This window comes from Coregonus lavaretus (genome assembly GCF_964263955.1).
Source record: "Coregonus lavaretus genome assembly, chromosome: 39".
In the NCBI taxonomy this organism is placed as follows: Eukaryota; Metazoa; Chordata; class Actinopteri; order Salmoniformes; family Salmonidae; genus Coregonus; species Coregonus lavaretus.
In genome coordinates, this window is record NC_140026.1 from 10,218,217 (window position 1) to 10,240,593 (window position 22,377).

Genomic DNA, 22,377 nt, shown 5'->3' on the forward strand with positions numbered 1-22,377 from the left:
AACCTATTTTCATACATTCAAATAACTTCCTGGTTTTCGTGACACAGACACGTCTTTATCCATGTACAGTAAAAGTAAATAAAAACATATTAATTGAGTAGAACTGTATGAAGATATCAGAAGATCTACATACAAACCTATTCTACATAGTTTTATCTCCGGTGAGATCCGCAGCAGTCTCCGTAGTCGATCATTCTCCTCCTGGTACTCCGCTAATGTTTTCGCAAATGCCCCGGAAATCTCCACAGCAGCAAACGCCGTTAAACGCTCATTTAAAAACTCTCGAAACAACTGTAGTTTAGAGATTTTCAGTGGACTGAGAGTTGGGTGTTCAGCTAGTATGGCTTCTTGAAGTGGGTCCTCCAGATCACATTCACTTTTCACACAGGGAGGAGTGAATATGAACTCTATGATATCAGCCTCCAGCCCTTGAAGCTGCTCTTCCTCCTGACTGATACTGAGTTCCTCCTGTTCCTCTTTAATCTGTGTGGGCTTTGGGTCCTCCTGCCCCAGACTGGGGCTCCACTCCTGCTCACAGTGCTGCTGCTCAGGGGGAACCTCCTCTTCAGAGACAGAGAGCTGCAGGGAGTCTGGAGGGAAGGAGAGGAGCAGAGGTTACCACAGTCCCCAAATCCAGAACTAATTCCAGAAAGCGTCCAGTATTATATAGAGCCATTGTTGCATGGAACTCTGTTCCATCTCATACAGCTCAAATAAACAGCAAACCTGATTTAAATAAAACTGATAAAGCAACACCTCACGGCACAACGCCTCTCCCCTATTTGACTTAGATATGTTGTGTGCATGTACTGATATTTAGGCTACGTGTTATGATGAGTTTCTGGTATCGAGAAGTTCAGGATGCAAGAGAGTAGTCGACACTTAGATGGAGATTTGATTCAGTCACTATTTAATGGTAACAGTACTGGATTCAATGACAGGCGGTACGGACGTAGCCTCTTGTCATATGAATGACTTCCATAGAAAATCTCTCAAGTTTATTTAATGCTCTCCGAGCTGCTTCTGTCCCAAACAGTTGCCAACCATTATTGACTGTCACTCATCTACTACAATAGCATCCACATACTTGGGATTGTGTGTCACCCTAGCCAGGCCAGTCCATCACGTTTACCTTATAAGATTATCCCAAGTGGCCCCCAATCTATCACCGACCCTCATTCACCAGTGACTTCTATAAACACATGGCGTGTCCTTGTCCTCTCTCCCACATGCAGCTTAGGAGTTGTACCTACATTAATGAATCCTGTATCAAACAGTCGTCATATCACTACTTGTGCCCTTTTTAAACATTTATGTAGTTCTGTCCTTGAGCTGTTCTTGTCTATTAATGTTCTGTATTATGTCATGTTTTGTGTGGACCCCAGGAAGAGTAGCTGCTGCTTTTGCAACAGCTAATGGGAATCCTAATAAAATACCAAATTACCACATTATGAGTCATAATACCCATAAAACCTAATGGTCAAACAGGGAAATGGTTCTAATCGTTTTTCCACCATTCATTTTTCCCATAAGGGATTTTACAATGACTTAAAATAAGGACTGTGTTTCATGTAGGCTTACCCTGGCGTGACGTTTTGATAACTGTGTAAATCTCTCTAGGACAAGGTGACTTTTATCAATATATTCGCCTGTATTTAACCCCCCAAAATGAAATGCTAAAAATAAAATAGTGAAACATTTACAAAGTTAACCTTTTTAGATAAAACTATACTAAATACATTCACGTCACCAAATAATTGATTAAACACACTGTTTTGCAATGAAAGTCTACAGTAGCCTCAGCAGCACTCTGTAGGGTAGCACCATGGTGTAGCCGGAGGACAGCTAGTTTCTGTCCTCCTCTGGGTACATTGACTTCAATACAAAACCTAGGAGGTTCATGGTTCTCACCCTCTTCAATAGACTTACACAGTAATTATGACAACTTCCGGACGACATCCTCCAACCTATCAGAGCTCTTGCAGCATGAACTAACATGTTGTCCACACAATCATAGGATCGGATAATTAATCTAGTACTGAAAGCATAAGCTACAGCTAGCTAGCACTGCAGTGCATAAGATGTGGTGAGTAGTTGACTCAAAGAGAGAAAGACAATAGTTGAACAGTTTGAAAAAAGTAATTTCTTCAAAAATGGAGGAGAGAGAGCTAGCTAGTTTATCCAACTCAAACACCCGGCTCAAACAGATATGGATGCTATGTTAGCTAGCTGGCTATGGCTATCCAACACTGAACTCTTCCAAGTCAAGGTAAGCTTTTGGTTGTATTAATTTATTGCCACCAGGGCCCACCGGTGTAACCGCTAAACTGCTTGCTGACTACACTGTACTGCATGATTGTAGAGGTTTTACTAACGTGTTAGTTCTAGTAGCTATGCTGACTATGACGTTAGCTAATAATGGTTACAACGATGTAGGCTGTGTGTAACGGTTAGTGGTTATGATATGAAGGCTTGTAAAGATTTGTTGGTAGAGCATGGCGTTTGCAACGCCAGGGTTGTGGGTTCGTTTTCCACGGGGGGCCAGTATGAAAATGTATACACTCACTAAAAAAACTGTAAGTCGCTATGGATAAGAGCGTCTGCTAAATGACAAAAAAAAAATATATATATAGATATATATATATATATATATATATATATATATGCAGTGGGGAGAACAAGTATTTGATACACTGCCGATTTTGCAGGTTTTCCTACTTACAAAGCATGTAGAGGTCTGTAATTTTTATCATAGGTACACTTTAACTGTGAGAGACGGAATCTAAAACAAAAATCCAGAAAATCACATTGTATGATTTTTAAGTAATTAATTTGCATTTTATTGCATGATATAAGTATTTGATCACCTACCAACCAGTAAGAATTCCGGCTCTCACAGACCTGTTAGTTTTTCTTAAAGAAGCCCTCCTGTTCTCCACTCATTACCTGTATTAACTGCACCTGTTTGAACTCGTTACCTGTATAAAATACACCTGTCCACACACTCAATCAAACAGACTCCAACCTCTCCACAATGGCCAAGACCAGAGAGCTGTGTAAGGACATCAGGGATAAAATTGTAGACCTGCACAAGCCTGGGATGGGCTACAGGACAATAGGCAAGCAGCTTGGTGAGAAGGCAACAACTGTTGGTGCAATTATTAGAAAATGGAAGAAGTTCAAGATGACGGTCAATCACCCTCGTTCTGGGGCTCCATGCAAGATCTCACCTCGTGGGGCATCAATAATCATGAGGAAGGTGAGGGATCAGCCCAGAACTACACGGCAGGACCTGGTCAATGACCTGAAGAGAGCTGGGACCACAGTCTCAAAGAAAACCATTAGTAACACACTACGCCGTCATGGATTAAAATCCTGCAGCGCACGCAAGGTCCCCCTGCTCAAGCCAGCGCATGTCCAGGCCCGTCTGAAGTTTTCCAATGACCATTTGGATGATCCAGAGGAGGAATGGGAGAAGGTCATGTGGTCTGATGAGACAAAAATAGAGCTTTTTGGTCTAAACTCCACTCGCTGTGTTTGGAGGAAGAAGAAGGATGAGTACAACCCCAAGAACACCATCCCAACTGTGAAGCATGGAGGTGGAAACATCATTCTTTGGGGATGCTTTTCTGCAAAGGGGACAGGACGACTGCACCGTATTGAAGGGAGGATGGATGGGGCCATGTATCGCGAGATCTTGGCCAACAACCTCCTTCCCTCAGTAAGAGCATTGAAGATGGGTCGTGGTTTGGTCTTCCAGCATGACAACGACTCGAACCACACAGCCAGGGCAACTAAGGAGTGGCTCCGTAAGAAGCATCTCAAGGTCCTGGAGTGGCCTAGCCAGTCTCCAGACCTGAACCAAATAGAAAATCTTTGGAGGGAGCTGAAAGTCCATATTGCCCAGCGACAGCCCCGAAACCTGAAGGATCTAGAGAAGGTCTGTATGGAGGAGTGGGCCAAAATCCCTGCTGCAGTGTGTGCAAACCTGGTCAAGACCTACAGGAAACGTATGATCTCTGTAATTGCAAACAAAGGTTTCTGTACCAAATTTTAAGTTTTGCTTTTCTGATGTATCAAATACTTATGTCATGCAATAAAATGCAAATTAATTACTTAAAAATCATACAATGTGATTTTCTGGATTTTTGTTTTAGATTCCGTCTCTCGCGGTTGAAGTGTACCTATGATAAAAATTACAGACCTCTACATGCTTTGTAAGTAGGAAAACCTGCAAAATCGGCAGTGTATCAAATACTTGTTCTCCCCACTGTATATATGAAGGTTCGGATTGGAAAGATTTTTTTGCTGACTATGACGTTAGCTAATAACGGTTACAACGATGTAGGATGTGTGTAGCGGTTATGATATGAAGGTGTTGCTTGTAAAGATTTTTTCGCCTGGTCAGAGACAGCTGATGTGTTGTGCACTGAAGGGAAAAGGTGAGAGGAGGAGAGCATGTAAATGTGAGAAGGAATTATAGCTACAATATTCAAAGTGGTCATACTGTTTGTATGTGGCTGCTATGAAAGTGAACTGTGTTTGCGTGTGATCAGGGGTGTATTCATTCCACCGATTCTGTTGAAAAACTTTATTAAACAGAAGCAAACGGAATGGGAATAAACATACCTGAATTTGTCCAATAGAAACACTTGTTTGCAACTGTTGGACTAATGATTACAACCTAGATCCGCTAGATGCAGGCAAGAGTGTGCAAGGCGGTATTAAATGTGTCGCTGTCTGTCACCTTGATTACTCAAATGTTTCTCAACCTGTGCATCTATGTTGTAAACTTTCATTCATGGGCTAGTTTGTAGCAACCTCATGATGGGTATAGGGAACATGTGAGTATCATGTAGTAGCCTAAACCTAGCAATGTTACATTGGCATCAACCGCCAATGCCGAATATATTGCTAAAAGTCACCTTCTATGAGAGAGATTTACATGGTTATCAAAACGTCACGCTAGGGTAAGCCTACACGAAACCGTCTCCAATGGTGGAAAAACGATTGGAACCATTTCCCTGTTTGACCGCTAGGTTTTATGGGTATTATGACACCTCCACTGTGGGGTTCTATACAGGCTTCAGACATCAGGGTTGGGGTCAATTTGAATTTATAAGCCAGTAAATTCAAGGCTAGGTAAACTATAATTCCAATTCAATAATTAAAAACTAGAATCCATTTTCAATTACTTCTCAGTAATTGGAGAAGCTATTTATTACTAAAGTTTAAATATTTTTGAATTATATATTAAAATCACTTCCTGTTTTTAGGACAATATTTTTATCCATACACGGTAAGTTTAAAAACAACTTCTTCAAAATGTATGAAGACGTGATCAGTTAACAGTTCATCAATAAAGTGGAACTATAGCTAGCTATCAGTATCTACATACGAACCTATTCTACATAGTTGTATCTCCGGAGTCAAACGCAGCATTCTCCGTAGCTGATCATTCTCCTCCTGGTACTCCACTACCGTTTTCTCAACTGCCCCGAAAATCTCCACAGCAGCCACCGTTAAACGCTCATTTAAAAACACACGCAACAACTGTTGTTTAGACATTTTCAGTAAAATGAGAGCTGAGTAGCCTATTTAACTTAGTCAGTATGTCTTTCTTTAAGCCACACAAAAAAAAACTCGTTACCAATCCTACTTCCGTGTTCTAGTGAAGGAATCTAAGGACATCCTTTGTTCTAGTAGTTGGTGACGAACCCCAACAGCGCCGCCAGCTGGATGGGAGTTTACTGTGCAAGGCAGCCTACAGACCAGTAGTAAAGGAAAACGATGACTACATGTAGATAAACAGTGGTTATCATTACTATAGGATGATCTGGGAGAATCAATTATTCATCAGGAGTCAACTGTTTATCATTACTCCATACAAGATTAAATCAACGTCACGAATGAGCAGCATTGGAATCGTTTTTCATTTCCTGTATCAATTACATCAGCCTGATAAATCAAATGACTAGATATTCCTGTTCAAATGAAGACCTGTGAATTTCCTACAATACTTTGTACTGTTTGATCGTTACCTAATAATTCAAATCAAATCAAACTTTATTTACATACAATGTTTTATGACATTAAATCCATCAGAGATCTATTTATCTGAGACCCACAGTATGAATGGTCTGGAGTTGCTCTCCTTTCCTAAGAGTGTTGTCCACATCCTGCCTTGTTATTCCCATCTCCTGACTGAAGATGATCTTTCTTCTTTCCTCTCTTTGTGGATATTATCCATATGCTTCAGCAGATGAGTCTTCTGAGTGAATCTTTTACCACAGACTGAGCAGCCATGTTGTTTATCTCCTGTGTGAGTCTATGTTCAGTTAGGTGCTTCTTGCGATTTAAGCTTTTCCCACAGTCAACCTCCTCTTCTGAGACAGAGAGAGACACCTGCAGGTAGTCTGGTGGGAAGGAGAGCTTATCTATTGTGGGAAATTATTCTCTTATATTTTAGATGTGCTGTTAGCTTAATAAGAAAGCATTAATGATTAAACATAATAGGTTTGTACTGTACTGATATAGATTGTTTAATATAACAAGCTGTGATTAATGTGGGGAACCGTTAGGGGGTAGGCTGAGATAAGACTTGTGACTCACACACACACACACACTGCCTCTTTGTTAAACCGCCCAAGGACATGGGTACATAGAGCACAGTTAGAGTGGAAAAGTACTGAAAGCTGAAGAAGAACAAACTATGTCTGAGGTTGCTGACTCGAGACAAGTTGTAAAGATAACAACTAACGCCTGACAACAGTGGAGCGCCAAGGGGATGGGACCAGCCTGAGCGCCAGCGATAGGCTGGGTAAGTTTAAACCACGCCTAGCCTCTATTCTGACAGGCCCAGCAGGGAGCGGGAACTATCTCTGTCAGAGTATTTAAAGAAGAACTTATAACAAAAGCTCAGTTCTCTGGCTGCCCTGCGTGGTTTTTCAGTGGGCCCGTATATACGAACATCATATTTACCAATTCAAGTGTTTGCATTAATTAAAATACTAGTCTATTTTAGAAGACGTGTATTGACCTCTTTTTGTTCCTATACCAGATTTGAATTGACGCAACTTAACACTATATACCACATAATTAAATAGAACACTTGAATCATACAGGTGAATTCAAGATTTCTATGATCTAAACAGCTTTTAGATGTGCCTGAGTGCAAATAGCTAGGGCCAGCTTCCAAACCGAGATTGAAGATTTTTACAAAGTCCATATTGATACAGAAACACTAAACAATAATTATGATTTTTTTTTATAACAAGCTGAGAGACAAAGTCATGAAAAATTGGAAAAATTGAACGCTACCAACCCTCCAAATCAAGAATAGCCAAAAACACATTTCTCTGGAGATATAATAATAATAAGTATTTGGTATTTTATTAGGATCCCCATTACTTTTCCGGGGGTCAACACAAATCATGAAACACACAAGTCATAATACAGAACATTAGAGAACACCTCACTCTGACCATTTTACTCGCCCTAGCAGAGCTGATTAGGCTGTTTTAATGTCATGCAGGGCGTTGGTGACTGTGACTGTGTCACGGTTTCGGCCGAGGCTGCCTCTCTCCCTTGCTCGGGCAGGCTTCGGCGGTCGTCGTCTCCGGAGTACTAGCTGCCACCGTTGAATGTTTCTATGTTCGTTTGGTTTTGTCTTGATTATGTACACCTGTTTTCGTTTAACGCTAATGAGTGTCCTATAAGTTCTCGTTGTGTTTGTCAGGTGTTGTGTGTGATTGTTTCGCTGTCGTGTTTGTGCGCTACTGTTGACCGTTCGCACTTTGTAGTTTTCCTCCTCTGTTTAGGAGGGTATTATCGCACATGTTTAGTGCGCCCTTTTGTTTTACGCCTGTGTGCGGATTTTCTCGCCTCCGGGCTTTTGGCTTGTGTATTTGAGTGTGCTTTCACTAAAGTCTTTTGGACTTATTTTCTGCGCCTGATTCCTGCACCACACCCACCTACAGCACCCACTGACAGAATCACACACCTGAAGGATGGAATCAGCAGGAGCCGCAGCAGCACATGAGTCTCTGGAGGATCGGGTCCGTGAGCAGAATGACCAGATCCTTCGTATCGGGAACGCCCTGCAGGACGTTATTAACACCCTTCAACGCTGGGAGACCAGAGGGACACCCCCAACTCCACCTCCCCTGCCATCACCATCGGCCAGTCAGCCCATTCAAGCTCCGGAACCCAGGGGAATTCGACTCTCGCTCCCGAGGGCCTATGATGGGACCGCTGCCGGGTGTCAGGGCTTCCTTCTACAGGTGGAGCTATACCTGGCCACCGTGCACCCGGCGCCCTCTGGACACGAGAGCGTGTCCGCCCTCATCTCCTGTCTTACCGGCAAGGCGTTGGAATGGGCCAACGCAGAGTGGAGGAGAATAGACGCCACCACCATCACTTACTCTGAGTTCTCCCGCCGCTTCAGGGCGGTGTTTGACCATCCACCTGAGGGGAAAGCGGCGGGGGAGCGTCTGTTCTACCTCCGGCAGGGGAGGAGGAGCGCCCAGGAGTTCGCTTTAGAATTCCGTACTCTAGCGGCGGATGCAGGGTGGAATGAGCGGGCCCTCATCGATCACTACCGCTGTAGTCTACGAGAGGACGTCCGTCGGGAGCTGGCCTGCAGGGATACCAGCCTCTCTTTCGATCAGTTAGTGGACATGTCCATCAGGCTGGACACCCTGCTGGCTACCCGCGGACGTTCCGAGGGGGGTCCGTCCATTTCATCCTCCAGCGCCTCCGAGCCGAGCCCTATGGAGCTTGGGGGCGCTGGCGCTAGAGAGAGGAGGGGTCGGAGTACGAGGGGGCCCGTCTCCTGCACCAACTGTGGCCGTGGAGGACACACCGCGGCTAGGTGCTGGGGATGGTCTCCTAGGGGAGAAGACGACAGGCTCCGCACTGGGGAGTCCTTCCAGGTGAGTAGGCGCCCCACTTACCCAGAGCTCTCTGTTGCGCACTTCTGTATACCTGTGCGTTTTCCAGCATAAGGCGCTGGTAGATTCAGGCGCGGCTGGGAATTTTGTTGATAGAAAATTTTGTTTAGAATTAGGGATTCCCCTTCTTCCTGTTGACGTCCCATTCCCCGTTCATGCCCTAGATAGCCGTCCGTTGGGATCGGGCTTGATCAGGGAGGTCACGGCGCCACTTAGGATGTGTGCGCAGGGGGGTCATGAGGAGATTATCCAGCTATTTCTGATCGACTCGCCTGCGTATCCGGTGGTGCTGGGCATGCCCTGGTTGAGTATCCATAACCCGTCTATTTCGTGGCAGGAGAGGGCTCTGATGGAGTGGTCTGTTTAGGCGTTTCCGTGGGGGCTACCTCGGTGGAGAGTCCAAACCAGGTGCCCGCATTGCACATTCCCCCTGAGTATGAGGATTTGGCTATTGTGTTCAGTAAGTCGAGGGCGATGCAGTTGCCTCTCCATAGGCAGGGAGATTGTGCGATAGACCTCCAGGCAAGAGCTGCGCTCCCACGGAGCCATGTGTATCCTCTGTCTCAGGAGGAGAAGAGAGCTATGGAGACGTACATAGACGAATCTCTGAGACAAGGATACATACGGCCATCCACTTCCCCTGCGTCCTCGAGTTTCTTTTTTGTGAAGAAAAAGGATGGAGGGTTACGCCCGTGCATTGATTACCGTAGTCTCAATCAGATCACGGTGAAGTACAGTTATCCACTTCCTCTGATTGCGACCATGACGGAGTCATTGCACGGGGCGCGTTTTTTCACTAAATTAGATCTCAGGAGCGCGTACAACTTGGTGCGCATTAGGGAGGGCGATGAATGGAAGACAGCATTTAGTACCACCTCGGGGCATTACGAGTATCTTGTCATGCCATACGGGTTGATGAACGCTCCTTCAGTTTTCCAATCATTCGTGGATGAGATATTCAGGGACATGCAGGGGCAGGGGGTGGTCGTGTACATAGATGACATTCTCGTGTACTCGTCTACCCGAGTCGAGCATGTGGCCCTGGTGCGCCGAGTGTTGAGGAGGCTGTTGGAGCACGAGCTGTATGTCAAGGCAGAGAAGTGTCTGTTTTTCCAGGAGTCGATCTCCTTTTTGGGTTATCAGTTGTCTGCGTCAGGGGTGAAGATGGAGGTTGACCGGGTGTCAGCCGTGCGTAATTGGCAAACGCCAACCACTGTTAAAGAGGTGCAGCAGTTTTTGGGGTTTGCGAATTACTACCGGAGGTTTATCCGGGGTTTTGGACAGGTGGCAGCTCCCATAACGTCTCTTTTGAAGGGGGGTCCGGTGCGTTTGCAGTGGTCAGCCGAGGCGGACAGGGCTTTTGGGAGGCTGAAGGACCTGTTTACTTCGGCTCCGGTGCTGGCGCATCCGGATCCCTCTTTACCATTTCAGGTAGAGGTGGACGCGTCAGAGGCCGGTATAGGAGCCGTGCTTTCGCAACGGTCCGGCACGCCACCTAAACTCCACCCCTGTGCCTTTTATTCCAAAAAGCTCAGTCCGGCGGAGCGAAATTATGACGTAGGGGACAGGGAGCTGTTAGCCGTGGTACAGGCCCTAAAGGTGTGGAGGCACTGGCTTGAGGGGGCTCAACACCCTTTCCTCATTTTGACTGACCACCGTAACCTGGAGTACATCCGGGCAGCTAGGAGACTGAACCCTCGCCAGGCGCGGTGGAACATGTTTTTGGCCCGGTTCGTATTTAAGATCACGTACATCCCTGGGTCACAGAACGGTAAGGCAGACGCACTGTCTCGGAGGTATGACACGGAGGAGAGGTCCGTGGAGCCCACCCCCATACTGCCGGAGTCTTGTCTGGTGGCACCGGTAGTGTGGGAGGTCGATGCTGAAATCGAGCGGGCGTTGCGCACCGACCCTAGTCCTCCTCAATGCCCGGAGGGTCGGACGTACGTCCCGCTCGAGGTTCGGGATCGATTTATCTATTGGGCTCACACGTCACCCTCCTCTGGACATCCTGGTATAGGCCGGACAGTGCACTGCCTTAGTGCTAAGTACTGGTGGCCCACGTTGGCGAGGGATGTGAGGGTTTATGTCTCCTCCTGCTCGGTGTGCGCCCAGTGTAAGGCGCCTAGACATCTGCCTAGGGGTAAGTTACAACCCCTGCCCGTTCCACAACGACCATGGTCTCACCTCTCGGTGGACTTCATCACTGACCTTCCCTCCTCACAGGGGAATACTACTATACTGGTCGTTGTGGACCGGTTCTCTAAGGCCTGTCGTTTGCTCCCTATGCCGGGCCTTCCTACTGCCCTACAGACCGCCGAAGCTCTATTCACCCATGTTTTCCGGCACTACGGGGTACCCGAGTATATTGTGTCTGATCGAGGTCCCCAATTCACCTCCAGAGTCTGGAGAGCCTTTATGGAGCGTTTGGGGGTCTCGGTGAGCCTCACCTCGGGTTACCATCCTGAGAGTAATGGGCAGGTGGAACGTGTGAACCAGGATGTGGGTAGGTTTCTTAGATCATACTGCCAGGACCGGCCGGAGGAGTGGGCACGGTACGTTCCCTGGGCAGAAATGGCCCAGAATTCCCTACGCCATTCCTCAACTAACCTAACCCCTTTCCAATGTGTGTTGGGTTACCAGCCGGTTCTGGCACCTTGGCAGCAGAGCCAGATCGAGGCTCCTGCGGTGGATGAGTGGGTGCGGCGCTCGGAGGAGACGTGGAACGCTGCACACGTCCACCTGCAGCGGGCCCTCCGTCGTCAGAAGGCGAGCGCCGATCTCCACCGCAGTGAGGGGCCGGTGTACGCACCTGGTGATCGAGTCTGTCTCTCTACCAGAAACCTGCCCCTCCGCCTGCCCTGTCGGAAACTGGGTCGGCGGTTTGTGGGGCCGTTTAAAGTCCTGAGAAGATTGAACGAGGTGTGTTACAGATTACAACTGCCTATTGAGTATAAAAATATTAACCCCTCGTTCCATGTGTCTCTTCTCAGGCCGGTGGTAGCTGGCCCACTCCAGGAAAATGAGATCAGGGAGACTCCTCCGCCCCCATTGGACATCGAGGGGGCACCGGCGTACTCCGTGCGGTCCATCTTGGATTCGAGACGTCGGATGGGGGGTCTCCAATATCTGGTGGAGTGGGAGGGGTACGGCCCGGAGGAACGGTGCTGGGTGCCGAGGAGAGACATTTTGGACCCGTCTCTCCTGACAGAATTCCACCGTAGTCACCCGACGCGCCCTGCTCCGCGTCCTCCTGGTCGTCCCCGAGGCCGGAGTCGGCGCACGTCTGGAGCCGCGCGTCAAGGGGGGGGTACTGTCACGGTTTCGGCCGAGGCTGCCTCTCTCCCTTGCTCGGGCAGGCTTCGGCGGTCGTCGTCTCCGGAGTACTAGCTGCCACCGTTGAATGTTTCTATGTTCGTTTGGTTTTGTCTTGATTATGTACACCTGTTTTCGTTTAGCGCTAATGAGTGTCCTATAAGTTCTCGTTGTGTTTGTCAGGTGTTGTGTGTGATTGTTTCGCTGTCGTGTTTGTGCGCTACTGTTGACCGTTTGCACTTTGTAGTTTTCCTCCTCTGTTTAGGAGGGTATTATCGCACATGTTTAGTGCGCCCTTTTGTTTTACGCCTGTGTGCGGATTTTCTCGCCTCCGGGCTTTTGGCTCGTGTATTTGAGTGTGCTTTCACTAAAGTCTTTTGGACTTATTTTCTGCGTCCTGCGCCTGATTCCTGCACCACACCCACCTACAGCACCCACTGACAGACTGCTGTAATTAAATTGTAATTAAATTGTTACTGACTCCGGCCATATTTACAAACGCACCGAATTAACTATGTCCATTGAGAAAGCACAACGACTAAAACCCGTTGAATATAGCCGGTGTCAGTAAACGTCGGCAAAAAAAAAACATTATTAAATTGTTGCCAGCAGCACAGTTACAGTCACCAACGCTCTGGATAACATGAAAACAGCCTAACCAGCTCTGCTAGGGCGAGTAAAATGGTCAGAGTGAGGTGTTCTCTCATTTGTGTCTGGAAGTAGCTATCAAGCTAGCCAACGTTATCCAGTTAGCTTGGGTGCTTGACTGCCGTTGTGAAGTCAGAACGCTCCAGCTCCGATCAACCTTACTCCTCGGCCAGAGCATCCAGTGTACAATCTGGCACTCCAGATTTAATTTACGAACACACCCTAAAAATGACAGTAATAATCAAGTCAATAAACTTTGGGTAGTTAGTTAGTTAGCATATAGTTAATATACTGGCAAGTTCGATGTATTAGTAACCAACTAACGTTAGGTAGCTAGCTAACATACCGGTACACATACTGCTGTAATGATATGCTATGCAGTTCGTAAGGAAAGCGTAGCTAACAAATTGTCAGCCAACATAACGTGTGAGGTAACTTATTAGAAAAGTCATTACTTTATTACTTTGCTCAACATTTTCTTAACACAGTATAGGGTGTTGTTGTATGCATGAGAGTGCGAATGATCCCAGTGTAATAAAATCGTTTTTGCAGACGAAATAAAAGAGTGAATGCGGGTTACTAAAATTAATAAACCTGTATACCTTGATAGAAAACTAATTAGGAATTAAAGACGTCTGTGGCTGTCCAAACTGTATAATTTGTGAATAACTGTTGGGTTTGTGGTTGCTTAAACCGTATAACCCGTTAATAACAATTGGGAACATAAAGGTAAAATAATGAATAACTAGTATGACTAAACTGAAACGTTTGAACTGATATGATTGAACTGTAACGTTTGATGTTTGACATACAGTGGGGGTAAAAAGTATTTAGTCAGCCACCAATTGTGCAAGTTCTCCCACTTAAAAAGATGAGAGAGGCCTGTAATTTTCATCATAGGTACACGTCAACTATGACAGACAAAATGAGAAGAAAAAAATTCAGAAGATCACATTGTAGGATTTTTTATGATTTTATTTGCAAATTATGGTGGAAAATAAGTATTTGGTCACCTACAAACAAGCAAGATTTCTGGCTCTCACAGACCTGTAACTTCTTCTTTAAGAGGCTCCTCTGTCCTCCACTCGTTACCTGTATTAATGGCACCTGTTTGAACTTGTTATCAGTATAAAAGACACCTGTCCACAACCTCAAACAGTCACACTCCAAACTCCACTATGGCCAAGACCAAAGAGCTGTCAAAGGACACCAGAAACAAAATTGTAGACCTGCACCAGGCCTGGAAGACTGAATCTGCAATAGGTAAGCAGCTTGGTTTGAAGAAATCAACTGTGGGAGCAATTATTAGGAAATGGAAAACATACAAGACCACTGATAATCTCCCTCGATCTGGGGCTCCACGCAAGATCTCACCCCGTGGGGTCAAAATGATCACAAGAACGGTGAGCAAAAATCCCAGAACCACACGGGGGGACCTAGTGAATGACCTGCAGAGAGCTGGGACCAAAGTAACAAAGCCTACCATCAGTAACACACTACGCCGCCAGGGACTCAAATCCTGCAGTGCAAGACGTGTCCCCCTGCTTAAGCCAGTACATGTCCAGGCCCGTCTGAAGTTTGCTAGAGTGCATTTGGATGATCCAGAAGAGGATTGGGAGAATGTCATATGGTCAGATGAAACCAAAACAGAACTTTTTGGTAAAAACTCAACTCGTCGTGTTTGGAGGACAAAGAATGCTGAGTTGCATCCAAAGAACACCATACCTACTGTGAAGCATGGGGGTGGAAACATCATGCTTTGGGGCTGTTTTTCTGCAAAGGGACCAGGACGACTGATCCGTGTCAAGGAAAGAATGAATGGGGCCATGTATCGTGAGATTTTGAGTGAAAACCTCCTTCCATCAGCAAGGGCATTGAAGATGAAACGTGGCTGGGTCTTTCAGCATGACAATGATCCCAAACACACCGCCCGGGCAACGAAGGAGTGGCTTCGTAAGAAGCATTTCAAGGTCCTGGAGTGGCCTAGCCAGTCTCCAGATCTCAACCCCATAGAACATCTTTGGAGGGAGTTGAAAGTCCGTGTTGCCCAGCGACAGCCCCAAAACATCACTGCTCTAGAGGAGATTTGCATGGAGGAATGGGCCAAAATACCAGCAACAGTGTGTGAAAACCTTGTGAAGACTTACAGAAAATGTTTGACCTGTGTCATTGCCAACAAAGGGTATATAACAAAGTATTAAGAAACTTTTGTTATTGACCAAATACTTATTTTCCACCATAATTTGCAAATAAATTCATTAAAAATCCTACAATGTGATTTTCTAGATTTTCTTTCTCTAATTTTGTCTGTCATAGTTGACGTGTACCTATGATGAAAATGTCAGGCCTCTCTCATCTTTTTAAGTGGGAGAACTTGCACAATTGGTGGCTGACTAAATACTTTTTTTCCCCACTGTAGCATAATACTGGTTTTAAATAATTATGTTGAAGCAATTTGGTTTATTGTTTGATTTAATGTTTGATGTTTGACATAGCATAATACTGGTTTTAAATAATTAGACTTTATCGTTGAAATATAAATATGCACCGACTTTAACTAATTAGGTGGGAATAATTTGATTTAAATAAATAGATAGACTTTAAATAATTAAATAACGGATGAATATTACGTTAAAACGAAAAACAGACAAAACCTGTTCCGACTGGACACAGGAGGGAGAACTGCGAGGGGAGGGGCTAGAGACAGCGAGAGTATGGCTTTTGGAGAGTCAGGAAAGACTAAGAAGTGATTTATGTCGATTAAGAATTGGCTAAAAACACCACGAAGCGATTATTTGAGAGGTACCTATAAATTACTAACGATATATACGTATGAACTTGCTCACCCGAACGTAGACGTACGTAATGGGTGAGAAAGTAGAGAATATGAGTTTAAGGTTGTACCGTTGTTTGATAATAACAATAATATGCCATTTAGCAGACGCTTTTATCCAAAGCGACTTACAGTCGTGCGTGTATACATTTTTGTGTATGGGTGGTCTCGGGGATCGAACCCACTACCTTGGCGTTACAAGCGCCGTGCTCTACCAGCTGAGCTACAGAGGACCACATGATAAGGTTGATCATGTGATAAGGTCTAATGGGTAATCGGACCATAACTAATGTGGTTATAGAAGTAATGTATAATATAGTGGAGAGCCAATAGAGGGTTCCATTGAACTATTATGGTTTATTGGGCATTTCAATGGCATAAGGTGAAATCTGTGTGTATGAGTGAATTCGATGGCTGGTGTGGGTGGTAACCGGATACTACTGAGTATTTGGTTTGTTGATGTTGAATGGAAGATTTGTAGCGTGGTTGGGGTTAAATAGAAAGACTCACTTATTCAATAGGGAACGGGTGAAGGGAGAGAGAGCATTACTTTGTGTTGCTGAATGAGGTGAGAGCTAGTGCGGTTTTCATTTGGTGACGTCACCTGCTCTATGAACTGGAAGTATTTACTTTGAAAGCATCGCGGAATGTGTGGGGTGACTGGCAATGTATGTAGAGGGTCCCTGGTTCGAACGCAGGTAGGGACAGTGGGTAAAGCTTTCGCATTGGGGCTATAGACCTAGATTACTACGTGGATTGAGAAATGTGAAAGGTTGAATTAGATAGCTTAAGTAGAAGTATTCTAGAAAGGTCTATGAAAATATGTTACAAGGTCCCCGCGCCTTCCCCGTTGTGTAGGAAGGAGCAAGGGGAGGGGTGAGAGATAGTTCAAATGATAGGAATATCATTAAATGTATGCTTATCAACGATAGCAAGTATTTGTTTTATTAATTAGGGCCTAATCAGAGAGAACGGTTAAAGAAATTGAATAGCGAACTGAAATGGCGATAGAGCTGTGAAAATTGAGTTGAGGACAAAGGAGAGTAATTTATGGCTCTGGTTAGCAACAAAAAAAAAATAGAGACAGTCAAGCGAGTTGGATTGAGCTGTGGGATTTCAAGTGGAGGTCTGAATGCTTGACTGGAAGGCAGTGCTTTGATGAATTCTAATTGTTATTACTTTATTCGATAGGTTGCTTGACACCAGTGGTGTATGCAAATAGTTGGTGAATTATAGAACGATAATTTATTTTCGTTACGGGGACCAGGGGATGCAAGTAGCTTTGGCTATTATGCTGAGGGAATAGCACCAACCTATAGTGGGTTCTAGATTTGTTAAATAAACAAACTTATATTTTAAACTAAAGTAATGCAATAGGCTACAATTATAACATTATCAGAAAAAGGCACAATTTAATGTGAAATAGTTATTACATTTCACATTTTAGTCATTTAGCAGATGCTCTTATCCAGAGCGACTTACAGTTAGTGAATACATATTTTTTTATACTGGCACCCCGTGGGAATCGAACCCACAACCCTGGCATTGCAAACGCCATGCTCTATCAACTGAGCTACATCCCTGCCGGCCATTCCCTCCCCTACCCTGGACGACACTGGGCCAATCGTGCACCGCCCATGAGTCTCCCGGTCACGGCCGGCTGCGACAGAGTCTGGATTCGAACCAGGATCTCTAGTGGCACAGCTAGTGCCTTAGACGACTGCGCCACTCAGGAGTACAGGAGTATCATTGATCCAGTAATGACAGAAGGATAGTAGAGGAAAGGCAAGGGATTAAATCTCATTTAGGGAAAGAGGAAGAGTATGAAGATATATTAGGGAGAAAATACCATTAACTGAGGGATATAAAACGTTTAGCTGAAAAAGACAACAGGAATAATTTACCTTACACCCTAATATAGACATTAGACCACACCAGAAGTAGAGATGGCAGGATCACCAGTAGCAATCATGAAGAGAAGGTCCCAGAAAATAGTGAAGATATTGGTAATATCTATAACAAATGAGAAAAAGGACCAGAAAGATAGTAACTAAATGGCCAAAGGAGGGAACATTTGATGTAACCGTGATTGTATTGGCTAAAAAATGAAATATGACATTTACAGGGGGGACAGGAACAATAGAAGGGGAGACAGATTTTCCTGGGGGGTTGATCAAATAATTGATAATGGATCATTTGAGATGAGATCCCATGTAGCAGATTTAGGGTAATCAATTAAATAATCATTGTATACTCGAGGAATCTTGAGTGGTTTTATGGATTAGTTATGAGGAATTAGATTGATACAAACAATTATTGATGGGTTAGGACTGGGGATATCTGTATCATGTTTTGTGTGTACTACCATCTTTAGGGAGGTAGCTCAGTTGGTAGAGCATGGCGTTTGCAACGCCAGGGTTGTGGGTTCGATTCTCATGGGGTATGAAAATTAAAAATAATAATGTATGCACTAACTGTAAGTCGCTCTGGATAAGAGCGTCTGCTAAATGACGTAAATGTAAATGTAATTGAAGGTTAACAAAATGTATAACCAGGAGAAAGAGATTAGCTCATCTCATTGGAATGTTGCTAAGGGCGAGGGGGAGCAGTAGTGATGTTATGGAGTATTTAAAAATAAGGGATGGCAATTGGATGATAAATTACCAATATTACCTAAGTGATTGTTTAGGTAGGTGGTAAAATTGACACATGGGCAAAACATGTGTCAAAAGGGAGATGGTAGGATTAAATAATAAATATATACGAAGGAGAGGACAAAATACTTTTAAAAAAAAGTATAGAAAGAGAATGCAGTCAGAAATAGAAATTGAGAGCTGAACACGTGTGAAGATAGTTTAACAAAATGTATAACCAGGAGAAAGAGATTAGCTTATCTCATTGGAATGTTGCCCAGGGCGAGGGGGAGCAGTAGTGAAGTTAGGCATTATTTAGGTCATAAAAGTGAGCTACCAAATCAAGTGGGGCCTGGCTATTTGTGGTTGTTGTTTTTCAAATTGGGTTTTTCAAATAAAAAAACAACACACCTAATATGATGGTTATAAAGGGTTGTTATGTTAAAATTAGGCAGTATTTAAAAATAAGGGATGGCAATTGGATGATAAATTACCATTATTACCTAAGTGATTGTTTAGGTAGGTGGTAAAATTGACACATGAGCAAAACATGTGTCAAAAGGGGGATGATAAGTAGATGGTAGGATTAAATAATAAATATATACGAAGGAGAGGACAAAATACTTAAAAAAAAAAAAGTCAGAAATAGAAATTGAGAGCTGAACATGTGTGAAGATAGTTTATTAACCACACCCGTATGTCAGAGGTTTTGTGCCCCACAGGTGAACTAAAGGAGAAGGTGACCCACTATCTAACCAGGTGACTGGTGAGCATCCAGTCCCTAAAGAAGAAAAACTGGAAGCGGGCCTGTTGGGAAGGGCCCTATCAGGTTATATTGGTCACTGCCTTTGCCATTAGAATAGCAGAAAGAGCAACCTGGGTCCACGTTACCCACTGCAAAAAGGTAAGAACACATACAAGCACCATGGAACACATGCAGAGTTAGAGAGAAGAACTGAACCAATAGGGTCTGGGGATCACCTCTGTTAACGAATATCTCCTACCCCGACCTATCATCACTGTAGTGTGTTCTCAGGGTGTGAGTATGGGGTAGTACCAAGCAGAAAGACTGAGGACAGGAGAGGCTTGGCGGTTTTTGGGAATATGGATAACTTGTGTTGCATCATAGTCTCGGCAATGGTCTTGATATGTCAAGATCCACCACCAATTACGCTATGCCCTTACCATTGTTAAGAAGTAAAAGAGAAGAGAAGCGACCCGACATACTGACCGTCAAGGACGAGTGGCCTACAAAATGGAAGTCAGAGAAGGGCAGACTGTCAGATTCAAAATAAGGGTTAGGGACGTAGCCAACGGGTGGGGTACAGGTCAATAAGCAAATTGGGATTATAAAATCCTATTATAGACGTGTTCGGCCCCTACGGCGGATTGTTCCTAGACTCAAGTGTTTAAACACACTTGGGGATGGGGATATGAGACCGGGTGGGACTGAACATCCAGATGGGGGGGTAAAGAGAAATAAAGACATCACCAATTATCAATTGGAGATAGTAGTAATGTGACGGACTTAAGTTCGGAAACACAGGAGAGAGTTCTGAACCTTACAGCCCCTGTAACCGATGTGTGGCGGGCGTGTGCCAGTAAAGGCAGTGTAAGGCAGAGAATTCCAAAGGGGTGGCTAGACACGTGCGCCCTGGTTCTACTGGTTCAGCTAGTTAGAATTAGTCACCAGGAACCAAGGATTAAACAGATGTAGGAGGAGTTTTAACAAGAAGGAGAATAGCCCTATTTAGATGGATGCGATTGGTCTACCAAGGGGGGTATCGGATGGATACCGAGCTATGAAACAATTGAGGGAAGGGTTTACTACCACGTTTTTTTGGTGGGTGACAATAAACAAAATTGTGAATTGGATTAATGATATCTATTACGACCAACAACGATTTATTGGCTGGACTAGGGATGCAACAGAAGGGATCTTTTGAACAATTATCCGCCATCTCACTCCTATGACTAGAATGGTAAGCCATTGTTGTACGTTTATCCCTAACAATACCAGTCCTGACGGGAGTATCTCTAAAGCCCTAGTTGGTTTAGATAAACTATCAGCTGAGATGAGGAGCATGGCTGGAATGGAGGGAAACGGACTGTTCTCCTGGTTGGGTGATTGGTTTGGTGGGTACTCTGTTGTGGTGGTTACTGGATTTCTGACCCTAGTAGTTGTGTTTCTAATATTAATGTGCTGTACTGCCTGTGTAATTCCTTGTCTGAGAAAGTCTGTTACAGATGTTAGACATCAATAAAAAGCTAGTATACATCTACGAAGAACTTAGGACAAATAGTTTAGCATGCTAGCTAGCTAGTTAGTTAGATGAGTTGATAACTTTAGTTAACAGTCGCTCACAGCAAACAGGACTTTCAGTGATGATAGTGTGGGAAATTATTCTCTTATATTTTAGATGTGCCGTTAGCTTAATAAGAAAGCATTAATGATTAAACATAATAGGTTTGTACTGTACTTATATAGATTGGTCAACATAACAAGCTGTGATTAATGTGAGGACATGTTAGGGGTTAGGTAGCTAGTTAGTTAGATTAGTTGTTGCTACACCAGGGCTGGCAACTTTTGATAAAAGCTTGGAGTGAGATTTGCTATGTGAATTGCATTTCCCCCTGGCCAGTGGCAACCCATCATTCAGGGCAGGTGGTGTTTTGAGCCCCACCTGTTTATCCCCCCCAAAAAATGGTTGCCTGTTTTGCATGTTATTTTGGCATAAATACGTGTCATATATCAATTTGCAAACAATGTAAAAAAAATGAAAATTAATAATAATTGAGTTAATAAAGCCGCATACAAACATGGTCTCTTTTTTGCTTTCTTGAGTAAGGCAGCTCCAAAATGCAGGTGTTTCAGCCTAGCTCAGTGCTTTCTGTGGTGGTGGGGCAGCCAGCGGAAAATACAGAGCGTAGGGGTTGGTAATGTTCTCTAGTTGCGCCGTGATTGACTCAGTGTTCTGTCACTCATGGGGACACTACGTCACCGCAAAATCTACGGGGCGAGCTCGAAAATTCAAGCCCATTGGGTGCTGCCATAGAGTTACATTAGAAGTAACCATCCAAGAACCTCGGAACTGGGAAATCTCAGACTTCACTGAGTTCAAGACAACTGGGAACTCTGAAAAAAACGAGCTCCGACTGGGAAAATACGTTTAGAACGGTCATCCAACTCGGAATTCCAAGTCGGGAACTCAGGCCTATTTCTAGAGCTCCGACTTGAAGATCACTGACGTCATGATTCGACCTTGTCTTGAAAGCACCATAAATCCAGAGAATGCCAGACTTTGATGACAAAGTTTGGTGACAAAATTGGCCCACAACGACCACCGCGCCACCTTCCTGTTCAAGTGAGCACAGCACAAGGTGAGTTCAAAAATGTATTGTATGCTGCTGCATTAATGATGTAATATGCCAGGGAGATATGTATACTGTAGCTAAGAAAGTAATACTAAGTGTATGTTGTGTAGTAAGCTGTTAGTAGCCCATGTGCCTCACCATAATAATTTGGTCCCTTTTAATCTTAATCTGTTGTAATGTTTGATCATTAGCATCATTCAAACCAAATAAATGTGTTTTACAAAAGTAAATCCAGGACCGGCTCTAGCCTTCTGGGGTCCTAAGAGATTTGGTTGAGGGCACAGTCACCACAGCTAAAAGGTTTCTCTCCTGTGTGAATCATCATGTGCTTGGACAGAACTCCTTTGTGTTTGAAGGTCTTTCCAAGCAGAACTCCTTTGTGTTTGAAGGTCTTTCCACAAACAGGGCAGGTGCAGGGTTTCCTGACGTGGGCCTTCAGCTTACAGGTGGAGTTGTAACGTTTTTTGCAGAAGCAGCATTCCCTGAGTCTCTTCTTGGTGAGAGTCACATGCCTCTGCAGGTCAGCTTTCAGAGCAAACGTTTCACCACAGTCACAGCAGCAGTGATTTTATTTAGACCTGGTGTTGGGTTTGGAACAGTGTTCCTCCATTGGTGGGTTTCG

The 22,377-nt window shown here is 44.4% G+C and overlaps 1 protein-coding gene across 3 annotated transcripts in view; it reads right to left on the minus strand.

Moving 5' to 3' along the window:
* LOC311112754 (uncharacterized protein) overlaps positions 1-5,673 on the minus strand; it is a 31,016-nt gene extending 25,343 nt beyond the window's left edge. For 2 of the 3 annotated variants that reach the window (XM_084155887.1, XM_084155886.1), the window contains exons 1-2: positions 5,403-5,621; positions 138-590 (exon numbers count right to left, since the gene is read on the minus strand). In XM_084155887.1, the coding sequence (XP_084012013.1) occupies positions 138-590; positions 5,403-5,568 (619 nt within the window). In that variant the 5' untranslated portion in view covers positions 5,569-5,621. Of the gene's footprint in view, positions 1-137; positions 591-5,402 lie in introns of all 3 variants that reach the window. The other variant, XM_084155889.1, reaches the window with a different exon arrangement.
* Positions 5,674-22,377: the final 16,704 nt, after the last annotated feature.